Source organism: Phalangium opilio, unplaced genomic scaffold, assembly GCF_054372755.1.
Source record: "Phalangium opilio isolate 3A_F unplaced genomic scaffold, DU_Popi_V2 ptg000002l_1, whole genome shotgun sequence".
Taxonomy (NCBI): Eukaryota; Metazoa; Arthropoda; class Arachnida; order Opiliones; family Phalangiidae; genus Phalangium; species Phalangium opilio.
In genome coordinates, this window is record NW_028324144.1 from 1,336,838 (window position 1) to 1,349,699 (window position 12,862).

Below are 12,862 nucleotides of genomic sequence, written 5' to 3' on the forward strand. Positions count from 1 at the left end.
AGGATAAGTCGTGTCGTCTGAACTCTTTCGCTGGGATTTGTTTAAACGCGCTTATAATGGTTTTAGTTACGGAATCTAGAAATTTATCAACCATTGAAAAAGTTAGGTTCAGTTTTCAAAACGAAATCTCAGTAGTTATTACGACTAGTTTATTTTTAGCGTTAATTAGTTAAAAGTACTTAAAATAATTTGAGTATAGTTAAATTGGCAGCTATGTTCTTTCAAAGGCTTATTATACTTTTCCCGGTTTTACTATGTTTTGTAGAGGAATCGCAAGCTATATTTGATCCTTTTACAATAGCGGCGGTAACTGGTGCAGCCGCGTTATCTGGACTTCTAGGTGGTAATTATGTCAAATATTTCACCAACCATTGGTACATACAATAACTATAGTTTCTGTTAATTGTTAAGGTGGTGTCTATGTTTTGAATTGTAAAATTAGAGAATGTTGCGAGAAAAAGTATGGATGGTTAACTGATGATTTTAAGGGTAAAATGAAGTACTTTACGATGACATTAGTGTATTTATTAACTTTTGGGGTTCAAATTTGCTAATTAAGGTCTAGAGGAAGACATAAACAAAATCCTCTATGGCCAACATCTTGTTAAAGAGACAGTGTTACGCGCATTAAAATCTCACTGGTATAGTGATGAACCGAAAAAAGCATTAGTTATGTCTTTCCATGGGCCAACAGGGACGGGGAAAAACTACGTTAGTAGTTTTATTGTTAATAGATTGTATAAAAAGGGAATGAGAAGCAATTTCGTTCAACAATGGATTGGGAAAAGTGATTTCCCACACGAAAGTGAAAAAAACCGTTACGCTGTAAGATTGTCTATAGTAGTAGTACTATCATGGTTGAAGAATGCGCGTAAGGAAATTTGCTTTCACGTAACGTAGGTTTGTAAGTGCTGACAAGAGACGAAAGAAAGATCCATTTTCAGGATCTAAAATCTCGAGATTTAAAACCTGAAAATTAGTATTACGTTTGTCCCTTGTGAGTACGCGCAAACCTACGTTACATAGAGACCTAGCTTTACGCGTGCTGACAACCGATGTCACAATATGCTGTCGTTTGAGATAGGGAGTTGCCTATCCTATAGCGTGAAAACAAATTTCCTAACGCACATTCTTTATCCATGATACTATCAAGTGTGTTAATTGGCTTTAGATTTACACGACTTTTACATTAGAAAATAGTTAAAGATACCATTGAAAGTAAAGTGGCATCTTGCCCTAGATCAATTTTTATATTTGACGAAGTTGACGTTGTTGCACCGGGAGTAATTGACACTTTAAAACCGTATCTCGATTATTACGAGAATATAAATGGGGTAGATTACCGTAAAGCCGTATATATTTTCTTAAGGTGAGTAGTTACAAACCCTCAGGGAGATACATTACGCAACTGCAACTGAAACAAGTTAATTTTTATTCAGCAATACGGGGTCAGACCATATTTCAAATACCGTATTTAACACATTACACTATGGCGGTAAAAGAACAGACGTTACGCTTAAAGATTTTCAAAAAGATATTCTAAACGGAGCCTTTAACGAAAAAGGTTCGTTTATAGGTCAAATTCGAAAGGAAATACGATAATGTTTCATCTAATTTCTAGGTGGATTACAAAAAGCGAATATTATCGCTAATAGCCTTGTCGATGTCTTTGTACCATTTTTACCATTGGAAAAAGAACAAGTCAAACAATGCATACAAGACGTTTTATGGAAAAAACGTTGCCCTACAATTGCCGATAAAGAAATTGAGAATATCGCCAATCAATTAACTTATACTCCGAAGGATTACGAGTACTTTTCCCGTTTTGGGTGCAAAAATTTGGATATTACTGTTGCACTGCATTTAAATCATCAATGTAGTCATAATAAGGTCTAACGTACAAAATGTTTACGCGTAAACAATGGATTTCTATGAAGAAAGACAGAATATTTTTTATTTCTTTCAAAATACAAAATGAAATGACAAGTCAATGAAAACGAAACGAAAGAATTGCAATTTTATATAAAAAGAAACATCGTGGAAATATTAATTCATTTCATTCCAATTCGTATCCAAATGGATCCAAATTTCTATCCAATAACTGAAGACTCGACTCCCGCATTTTAATTAGGAATTCTTTTAATTCCTCTTTACTGAATTCCTAATATTATAATTTCAATAATTAACTTTTAATTATGTAAATAAAATAAAAATCATGTAAAGTATCGAGTGATCTTTACCTTGAATAATCCGTATTTTTCATCAGCAATTATATCCGACAATTGAACGCATTCTTTAAATTGCTCCGTCTGATACAAAACGTTCTGCAACAAAGTCGTGATTTGTGGGATGCACAGTTTTCTTAAAAGGTCCATTTGTTTTTGACGATTTTCATCTACTTGTTCCTAAAAAGGAAATATCCGAAGATTATGAAATTTCATAGGTCGTGATTTCAGTTCGTAATGATGATTCTAATTGACTTACAGTTCTTTGGTCTACCATCCATCCTTCGGGGAACAGTAAAACGTTGTATAAACGATCGACGGTGTTCTAAATGGTCGAAAATAGTTTTAATTGACAAAAAATATGCGTGTATCGAGGCTTATTAACGCGTGCGTCATCCACTTTAGAAAGGTTTCAGCATTTCGACTTTGAAGCAGACAACGCAACATTTAGAGACAAATTCGTCAGAAAACTGGCGCATTAAGCCTTGGCACAGGCATCGGGAATAAGGTGGATTAAGTTAAGTCTCTTTACAAACCTTAGTTTGAGACTCGGACGCTTGCTTCCAACGATCCAAGTCTGATTCGTATTGTTTAAAACTAATTTCATAGGCGACCCAATCGGTAAACTTTACAGTTTGACCGGAACCATCTGGTCTTTCCGGTTCAGTCGGTTTCGCGTGATGAAAGTGATTAAACCAATCGTTGAAAGATTCCATGGCTTGCTGTTAAAAAACATAATAACAATTTTAACCATTTCTTCAAACCTGTCAATTCAAACAACGGTAAAACAAACCAAGTACGCTTGAAAACAAAGATATTCTCTTATGGCGTTATCCTCTTCAGCTGGTAACTCTTGAGAATCAGTCTGAAAGAAATTAAATATTTAATAATTAATGTTAATTAATTAGATTTAGAGTAAATATAATTAATTACGATTCTCTTCCAATGACGCGTCACGATGTAAACCGTATCGGAAGGCAATTTATGCAGAGTTTTTTGAGCAGCGTCGATTTTTCGGCAAGCTACGATTAGGGATAATTAACTTTAATTAGCATTAAAAAAATTAAAATTAAGGAAACGTACCGATAAATCTTCTTAGAAGATTATTGGCTTGAATTGTAGCTTCCGATCTTTGTGATTCGTCAAAAATTAACCAATCTAACGAGTTAATCTTTTCCAAATCAAATTGGGTTGTTTCAATTGTTAATTGAGGGTCGGAATAACTTCGAGCGTCCAATGGACTCGGCGGTTGTTTACCGCAAATATTTTCAACGACAGTTTTAGTTATTAAGTGAACATCCAAACCCGCTGTCTCCGCTAACTCTAAACACATTCTTTGTTCCTCTTTTTCAAAGATATCTAAGACGTATATTTTCGTTATTTAGCGTTGTACTTTTAATTAATTTAATTTAATTTACCTTCTAAAAACTTGGCGTAAAGAATTATTTGCGCGTTAGATGGTAAAGTAGCTACGTAAGTCGCGACTAATGGTTTCAAACCTTCGTGTATTAAGACTAAAACGTAAGCCTCTAAGATTTTAAGACAAATTTCTTCTTTTTCAGAGAAACCGAGTAAACGAGAGAATAAAACAAAATGAGCCATGAAACGATACAAATGATGAGGGATATCTTCGGTATCGTTTAACCAGTTGTTCATAACTTCCAACAAATCTAATTGTAATGAAAGGAAAGAAAAATTTATTTGAATCTTGGTCAAATTTCAAAGTACCGCTCGCATTTCGCGAGAGTACTCGAACTCGGTTGTCAATTGAGTACTCGCATATCCCGAGTATTTAAGCCTATTACTCGACTTGGAAGTCGATTGAGTACTCGCGTATCCCGAGTATTTAAGCCTATTACTCGACTTGGAAGTCGATTGAGTACTCGCGTATTTAAGCCTATTACTTGACTTGGAAATCGATTGAGTACTCGCGTATCCCGAGTATTTAAGCCTATTACTCGACTCCGAAATCGATTGAGTACTCGCGTATTCCGAGTATTTAAGCCTATTACTCGACTCCGAAGTCGATTGAGTACTCGCGTATCCCGAGTATTTAAGCCTATTACTCGACTTGGAAATCAATTGAGTACTCGCGTATCCCGAGTATTTAAGCCTATTACTCGACTCCGTAGTCGATTGAGTACCACTACTAGCGTATCCCGAGTATTAAAGCCTATTACTCGACTTGGAAGTCGATTGAGTACCACTACTCGAGTATCCCGAGTATTAAAGCCTATTACTCGACTTGGAAATCGATTGAGTACTCGCGTATCCCGAGTATTAAAGCCTATTACTCGACTTGGAAATCGATTGAGTACTCGCGTATCTCGAGTATTTAAGCCTATTACTCGACTCCGTAGTCGATAATTGAGTGAGTACTCTATTTGGTACTAGTTTCAAGCGAGTTCTCGCCCTTACCATCTATGCTGTTAAGAATAATATGTTTTTGAACGATTCTCTGATAATGGGAGCGTTCATCTTGAACACCCTGATTGGAACTAGCTTCTAATTCTTGAAAAACTTGCTCCAAACTTGTTCTACGAAATGTTTCGAAGTGTTACAAATGAAAATAGACTATTTTTAAAACACTGGTCATCAATTACGGTGGACTCCAAGATGTCGGTGGTAAATTAACCAAAGGTCGATGTAATTGAGTTGTAGCCCCTCTTATCTCCTCTTCAACTTTAGCATCAACGAAAACTCTAGTGTAGGCCCATAAATACTCGTCCCAACTGGTACAAACCGATAGTAATCCCTTCAAGTGTCCACTGAGCGCGGCGTAAATACCTTTTTCATACTGAGCCAACGCTTGCTGTTTAAAACAAAGGGTTAATATTAGGCCATTTCCGCAATCATCGCTGGCTGGAACCCTACAGTCTCAATAATTTGCCAACAAGTCGCTTTCCAGATGTCCCTGTTTAAATTCCCTTCAATCGGAAGTAATTGATACCCATCGTGTAACGTGGCATTAAAGTTTGGATCGTGATGCGGCGTCCATCCTTCCATGATGGCGCCTAACCAATGAAAACCGTGTCTTTCCGATACCTTTTGAGCCTCGTCTAATTTTCCCGACATGATTAGAACGAAAACGTGTTTCATTAAACGATTTTCGTCTTCTTGGTCCAAATCGTGAATTGGTAGTTTTTGACGATAAGACGCGTCTGGATCCATTTCAGTTACGAGTTGACGGACGCCAAACTGTGTTCTGTTGTTTGAAGACGCGTTTTCTAAATGGCTTAAAGTGTTTTCCCTGAAGTAAAAGTCATTAATTGTTTAGAGGAGGGTTCCTTCTGAGACCGAGTTGGACCAATTACCATGCCACGTGACTTTCAGAAAAATACTCCATTTTTCCACCAAAATTTTTCTCCAAGTCATCGCTCATGTTCTCTTCAAGCCAATCGACTACTATTTGCGTTTGACGAACTGAATCGTCGTGTTTGTATAAATTGTCGACAATTTCTTTATCGCTGTATCGTTTTCCCTTTAATTTGAATACAAAATTAATTACATTACATTACATTAATAATTAATTATTTTGGGTTCCCCGTTTCAAAATTTACAATTAAATTCATGGTTCCATCTTCTTTTAAGGACATACTGGCGATTAGTCTGTCTTCGTAAAGACCCCTGGCTAATCTCCATGTATTTCTTTCCTGAGTTAATAGGTACAGCGTTGCAGCTGTTCTATTACTGAAATTAATTAAGATTACGGTTAATTAACTTAATTTCAATTGAATTTTACGCTATTTTAATATAAAAAATACCTCGACGTATTCGAGGATTTCACCAATAACTGGCGTAAAAGGGGTATAAGTTCATCACAAGCTTTTTCATAAGCCTTAAGAAGCTCAAAAACTTGTTGTTCGCTCGGATGGTTTTGATAAAGATACATAAATTCTTCGTATAAACTTTTTGTAACTAAAATGACGTGTTAATTCCGGGTCATTAATTAACATTTTATTTTACCATCAAAATTTATACAAAACTTAATTTAATTCAAACCTGTTAATCCTGGATCATCTTCCGCTAAAGTTGTAATGTCTGATACATTAAAACTATCGCGGATTTGCTTTGAATTTAAATAATTTTATTATTAAACTAAGTATTTATTAATTATTAAGTATTAACTAATTTAACGTACAGATTTAAAAGGAGTGTTTAAATTAAATCTGCTTGCGGTTGGAATTCCAGTGATATCATAATCAGAAAACTAACGTAATTACCATAGATGAATTAAGTAAGTTCTTTTATTTAATTACTTAAAATAATTAATGGACTTACGCTTCTGTCAGAGGTATTAAAGAAACTAACGGCTTTAAAAGAAGAACCTGGAGTTTTAAGCGCGGATCTATTCGTTTTTAACGGAGATATGGTTTTATCTTGAATGATTCTTGTTCTAACAGAAGGCGTTTCTTTGACTTGTAAGATGCTAGGGCTATCGCCTAAGTAAGTGCTAGCTAATTTGCGGTAAATATTAAATTAATTAACTATCTGTAATTAAATTAAACTCATTAGCTTACTGTTAGAGGCCGAAAATACCACGCTTCTGCGTGCAAATCGGCTAGATTCTTTCTGACGAATATTAGGAGTTCTAGCAGATAATGCAACATTTAGCGACTGCGCTCTGAAAAATAACGATATTTTCCATAATTTGATTATATTAAGTTTATAGGAATTAATTTACCTTGGAGTTTTATCTCCGGACATAATTGAAGTTTATTTAAACCACTCAAATACTGAATTTGAAATAAACCGCGCCAACAAGCACATGTACTGACTGAGGCGCCCCCCCTAGAGATGGTGGATAGTATTATTGGGGTGAAAATTTCCCGGAACTTCAGCCGGAAATAGTATAACAGTAGGAATAATCCTAACCAATTAGGGGGAAGTTTTACGGGTCAAAGGTGACTCATTCGCGAATCCGATCACGATTGTATTCAGCGCGTGGTTTGTAGTTCTATTACCGGTGAGTTAAATTTATACATTCCTTTGATTAGTGATTAAATTAGAGTAATTAAAGAAATTATAGCTGAGATGGATTTATATTAGTATGAAATAATTTTATCGGGACAAATTTAAAGCTATTAGTGATTTTTTTACGAGTCGCGTGATAAAAACCCCGTAACAAAGACAGAAGCTAAGCCTTGGCTTCTTTGTCTCGCGACTTTTCGTCTAGTCATCGTGGTCAAAACAACGATTAACTCAAATTTCAAAGGTAGGCGTTGTAAGATTTAGTTGGGCTTTGGTTTAAGATAATTTTAGAAACTAGTATTTGTATCTAAAGTGCAATAATGAGTGATGAAAAGAAAATTGAAACTGAGGAAGTCATGGAAACGGTACTCGAGGATAAGGGGGTAGTAGCGAATGTTATAGAACCTAGTCAAATTGAAATAGCAAAACCTAGTCAAATTGAAATGTCAAAAATTAGAAAGTATTTAATAATGACGTTGCTTTGGATGGGACAATTCTTCATTTTCGTTACAATATGTAGTTTGGCGCCATTTTTCCCCAAAGAGGTAAAAACGTGGCAACCTGAAAGTAGGCTTAGCAATTAATTGAGCTATTATTACAAAGGCAGAGGCTAAGAACGCGACTGCGACGGAATACGGCATGATTATCGGCTCATTTCAATTGGCCACTCTGATAAACTGCCCCGTTTTTGTTAAATTAGTACGTTAAACTTTAATTAAGCATAGCAACCTTCAAAAAAAATTAAGATTATTTTGCATACGTCAAAGGTTGCTCATCACGACGAGAAGATTTTAATCGTCGTTGGTTTAGCCGTTGCCGCTATTTCAACGATCCTTTTTGGGAAAGTTATAGTGAATACATTATTTAAAATAATATTTAGTAACTGGGTGATGATAATTTAAATATCTACTACTATAGATTTATCTTATTTCTCGATAACATGGCCTTCATCGTAACCGCCTTTATTTTGCGAATTCTTAACGGTATTGGCGCGGCTTCGTTTCAAGTCACCAGCTACATTACAATAGCTGGGATTTATCCAAATAATATCGCATCAGCGTTTGTACGTCACTGTACGCCCGCTATGTTTAAGTCTCAAATTACTTATACGCTTTTGTTATACTGTTAGGCTTCGATGGAAACTGCCGTAGGTCTGGGTTATATTGTGGGTCCCGCTTTTGGAGGGTTCCTTTACGAGGTTTGTCCTATAATCATGTACATAAGTACCCTAGCATGGTAGGCAAGCGCGTCACCTCCCTTCCTGAGTGTCCTGTTGTACTTTGTTCCAGCTTGGGGGTTTCCCAGTGCCTTTTGTATCTATTGGCGGAGTAATTCTACTCGTGTCCATAGTTTCGATATTTGCCATTCCAAAACGTGGTTTGTAGTTAGTTTAATATTAGTGTCCCTTGACTTTACCAGTCGCCACTTAATTTAAATACTATTTTAAACCCTTTAAGAGCCTGATGGTTCGACCATGTCTCTGAGAGATATGATAAAATACACACTTAATTGCTCCGTAATTTTGAGCGTTTTGGCAATAATTACCAACGAATTCAATACCGGATTCTTGGCTGCGACTTTAGAACCCTTTCTAAGAAAAGTAGCGCAATTTTTCTTTACATCTACTGTTTTCCCACGTTTCCCTCCTCATCTCCTCTGGGATATAAATGACAATAAAACAGTCTCTGGTAGAGTAAGAGCATAAGTTTATAAGATGTGTTCCTTCCATAAATATAACAGGGTTCATACAAACCTGGAAAACAGGGAAAACCTGGAAAAATCATTGAAATAAATAGTTGACAAAAACCTCCCCCCCATCCAACCATACTAAAAACTTGGGGCTACGACAAACAGGGGCCGAGTAATTGAGTAAATGGTTCATGAACATCCCCTCCATAGGATTAACATTACACCCAACTTTGGAGGCTCATAACTCTGGTTATATTAGATATACAGGGATGTCCTTTGAGTATGTTATAGTCCAATTTGCCCCCCATCCAACCATACTAAAAACTTGGGGCTACGACAAACAGGGGCCGAGTAATTGAGTAAATGGTTCATGAACATCCCCTCCATAGGATTAACATTACACCCAACTTTGGAGGCTCATAACTCTGGTTATATTAGATATACAGGGATGTCCTTTGAGTATGTTATAGTCCAATTTGCCCCCCATCCAACCATACCAAAAACTTAGGGCTACGACAAACAGGGGCCGAGTAATTGAGTAAAAGGTTCATGAACATCCCCTCCATAGGATTAACATTACACCCAACTTTGGAGGCTCATAACTCTGGTTATATTAGATATACAGGGATGTCCTTTGAGTATGTTATAGTCCAATTTGCCCCCCATCCAACCATACTAAAAACTTGGGGCTACGACAAACAGGGGCCGAGTAATTGAGTAAATGGTTCATGAACATCCCCTCCATAGGATTAACATTACACCCAACTTTGGAGGCTCATAACTCTGGTTATATTAGAGATACAGGGATGTCCTTTGAGTATGTCATAGTCCAATTTGCCCCCCATCCAACCATACTAAAGACTTGGGGCTACGACAAACAGGGGCCGAGTAATTGAGTAAAAGGTTCATGAACATACCCTCCATAGGATTAACATTACACCCAACTTTGGAGGCTCATAACTCTGGTTATATTAGAGATACAGGGATGTCCTTTGAGTATGTCATAGTCCAATTTGCCCCCCATCCAACCATACTAAAGACTTGGGGCTACGACAAACAGGGGCCGAGTAATTGAGTAAAAGGTTCATGAACATACCCTCCATAGGATTAACATTACACTATACTTTGGAGGCTCATAACTCTCGTTATATTAGAGATACGGGGATGTCCTTTGATTATGTAATAGTCCTATTTGCCCCCCCCCTCTTTCGTTAACATTTGCTCCATAGGATACTCCATATACGGGAAAAACCTGGAAAACTCAGGGAAGTATGTGGGGAAAAACCTGGAAATCTCAGGGAAATTTGTTTTCCAAAAGTTGTATGAACCCTGTATAACACTTCCTATACTTCGTAATGCTGGAGACTTGCAGTTCGAGCTAGTTCAATTAGAACGACAAGCGAGAATTGAAGTCCTACACACTGTGGTTAATTTTGCATGCAGGACTTCCATCTAGGTCCTATTTAGTCTGCATTACTAAGCCCCCTTTGACAGCGCCAAAATCAGGCATATGTCACGTTACCCTGAATCTATGACCTACCTCCCTCACTTCATTACAAGCTCCAGTTTCTAAGTTATGAGTGACACAACTTATGGAAGGAACATATCTTATGAACTTATGGTATCGTCGCGTACCGCGTAACGAAGGCCTTACTATATCCTCGCGAAACTTCCTTGGAGGAACTCGTGGGAAAACATCCCGTTAACAAAAGAAAATACCAATAAATATAATGAAGTATATTGGTGTTTTTTAGTTTTCCCTTCGAACCATGTATATCGGCTTGATATTTATGGCTGAAGGCGCTTGCTACACTTTTACGACACCAATCTGGGGTTTCTTAATCGATAAGGACCTTGTGAGTCGTCTATTTTCTTTCTTTCTAAACTTTCTCTCTTAAAACTATTTAATCTTGTTCTGTCTTCACCCCTTTTCTTTTCTTTTTCATATTCTTTAAGATTGGAACTGATCTATCTTGTTTACTCGGTTGCGTGATCTGTTTCTTCGGTTGCGTTTTTCTTGGACCACTTCCATTTTTTACGTTTGAACCGTAAGGTTGAATGATTAATCTTTGTTAGTTTTTACTATCGTCGTATTGTCTATTTATTCGTAATCTATTTAAGGCATTTGTGGTTAGTTATATTTTCCTTGATTCTTTGCGGTCTCGGAATTGCCGCCAAAATGATTGCCGCTTTCACGGCCATGATAGATTTTGCCAAGTAAGAATGATTCGATGCAACCGCCGTTTTGGGTCTTACACGGCAAGAATTGCCTAATTTTTAATTATTCGTTAGAGAAAATGGATATCCTTTGGATAAAAATACTTACGCCTTGACTTCGGCCATTTTTAACAGTGCCTGCGCTATTGGGTAATTATTGATAACCCAACCTAGAATTAAACGGTGTTCCAAATATAAGGGGGGCGTAATTATCGGACCAAAGAACGGTTGGATAGTTCTATCAGTGAGCCGGCATAAAGAGGGAAGGGGGAAAGTAACTATAACGGCCCAGCCCGATATCTCTCTCACGCGCACCTACCTCCGCGCACAGACCCCACGTGATCCGTTAATAATAATGATTGCGCGTGTGCCACAGCTCGGTACCGGTTTGGAAAGAGAGGGGGGGGGGCTGACGGAGAATTTGGTCTCTCATATATTCCTTCTAATGCGTATGCGTGCTCTCCTCTTTGGTTCTATGAGAAATCCATTTTGAGTCGAAAATGTTCTATGATCTTTTGCCCCAAGTTACGATTAGTGTTTTAAGGATGACCCCTTTAATAAATTATCATTGTCTGTTCAGTAAAAACACGAAAATGTTTATAACTTGTTAATGGTGGTCCTTATGCCAAAACGTCATGGAACATTTTAGACTCAAAATCGCCTAGCACCCTTAATTTGGAACGCATTTTATTTCTTAATGAATGAAAGAAAGAATGAATGAATAAATAAATGATTCCACGATATTTATTTTCAAAGCGCCTCCATCGGACCACTTGTTGGAGGCGTATTTTTAGATCATTACGATTTTCAAACTGGTACTTATTTACTAGTGACCATGGAGCTTTTCCTCGTAATTAACTTTAATATTTTAGTTACTAGTTACGACCACTAGTTGCTTTAATATTTTCGTTAATTGATTTTTTAGGGTTTACTCTACTTTATTTTTATCCGTTCTACGAAATGGAGCGCAAATCGAGATTCGCGACGCAATAATAATGCTCTAGACGCGATTGAAATGGAGGAAACGGTGGCCTTATAATAATATAACTCTTGTTATTTATTTAAAGCGATGCTCTGCTCTGACGACGGTATATAAAAGAGCAGAGTGTCGCTTTAAAACCAAAGATTTTTTTTTGCTATTCATATCCGCCCAATATCAGCTACATTATTTTATTTTTCAAATTAAGTTAAAGTTACAAATCACGTTACTTATTTAAATAGGTTATGCCAAAGCTTTTTGTTATTTTTTAGTACTTGTTTTTTTATAGTTTTTGTTACAAACGATTTTTGTGATAGCATTTTTTGCGAATCAGTATTAGACCAAATGCCTTTACCATTAACGTATTCGCGTTAACACGAATATGTTCATCCCATTTCGACTATTTTTAGATATTTTTGACAAGTATCTATATCAAGAAATACTGTAATTATACCATTTACCCATTAGCATGATGTTAAAACTATTTTTTAAATTATTCTCTCGCCGACTGCCAAGGAAACCAAACTCAAAACCGCCCTGTTGACAAATTTACAGTATTAAACAATGTTATTATCGCTATTATGCAAATAAATAAATTTTATGAAACTTTGCCTTTAAAAATAATAGTGAGACTTTCCCTTTAAATATGTGTGACTTTCCCTTTAAATATGTGTGACTTTCCCTTTAAATATGTGTGACTTTCCCTTTAAATATGTGTGACTTTCCCTTTAAAAACCGGGGATCGTAGCAGTTTCCATGGATACGCCACCATGGAGTAATA

At 36.6% G+C, this 12,862-nt stretch overlaps 3 protein-coding genes across 5 annotated transcripts; 2 read left to right on the plus strand and 1 right to left on the minus strand.

Annotated features, from left to right (window-relative positions):
* The first annotated feature begins 2 nt into the window (after positions 1 to 2).
* LOC149718170 (torsin-1A-like) lies at positions 3 to 2,225 on the plus strand. Of its 2 annotated transcripts, none has more exons than XM_089870862.1 (6): positions 3 to 343; positions 412 to 489; positions 560 to 825; positions 1,194 to 1,369; positions 1,440 to 1,564; positions 1,622 to 2,225. In XM_089870862.1, exons 1-6 carry the CDS (start codon positions 214 to 216, stop codon positions 1,894 to 1,896), a joined length of 1,050 nt encoding a protein of 349 aa, XP_089726988.1. In that variant the 5' UTR covers positions 3 to 213; the 3' UTR covers positions 1,897 to 2,225. The 2 variants fall into 2 exon arrangements, with proteins under 2 accessions (XP_089726988.1, XP_089726990.1); XM_089870864.1 differs by having other exon boundaries at positions 3 to 340.
* On the minus strand, positions 1,927 to 7,068 carry Nup107 (nuclear pore complex protein Nup107). The gene is made up of 19 exons (XM_089870843.1): positions 6,910 to 7,068; positions 6,746 to 6,849; positions 6,507 to 6,682; positions 6,367 to 6,435; positions 6,228 to 6,294; positions 5,990 to 6,143; positions 5,786 to 5,915; positions 5,540 to 5,706; positions 5,100 to 5,475; positions 4,829 to 5,037; positions 4,644 to 4,762; positions 3,644 to 3,895; positions 3,309 to 3,584; positions 3,159 to 3,247; positions 3,019 to 3,090; positions 2,762 to 2,947; positions 2,485 to 2,550; positions 2,241 to 2,405; positions 1,927 to 2,161 (listed from the first exon to the last, which is right to left on the minus strand). The coding sequence occupies exons 1-19, from the start codon at positions 6,930 to 6,932 to the stop codon at positions 2,057 to 2,059; spliced, it is 2,805 nt and encodes a 934-aa protein (XP_089726969.1). The 5' UTR covers positions 6,933 to 7,068; the 3' UTR covers positions 1,927 to 2,056.
* Positions 7,069 to 7,112: 44 nt separating this feature from the next.
* LOC149718172 (MFS-type transporter SLC18B1-like) lies at positions 7,113 to 12,692 on the plus strand. Of its 2 annotated transcripts, none has more exons than XM_089870852.1 (14): positions 7,113 to 7,440; positions 7,495 to 7,741; positions 7,800 to 7,895; positions 7,964 to 8,036; positions 8,114 to 8,259; positions 8,326 to 8,394; positions 8,486 to 8,573; positions 8,654 to 8,796; positions 10,640 to 10,741; positions 10,842 to 10,933; positions 11,007 to 11,102; positions 11,178 to 11,252; positions 11,859 to 11,952; positions 12,028 to 12,692. In XM_089870852.1, exons 2-14 carry the CDS (start codon positions 7,517 to 7,519, stop codon positions 12,139 to 12,141), a joined length of 1,413 nt encoding a protein of 470 aa, XP_089726978.1. In that variant the 5' UTR covers positions 7,113 to 7,440; positions 7,495 to 7,516; the 3' UTR covers positions 12,142 to 12,692. The 2 variants fall into 2 exon arrangements, with proteins under 2 accessions (XP_089726978.1, XP_089726977.1); XM_089870851.1 differs by having other exon boundaries at positions 7,115 to 7,440; positions 7,510 to 7,741.
* The last annotated feature ends 170 nt before the right edge of the window (positions 12,693 to 12,862 follow it).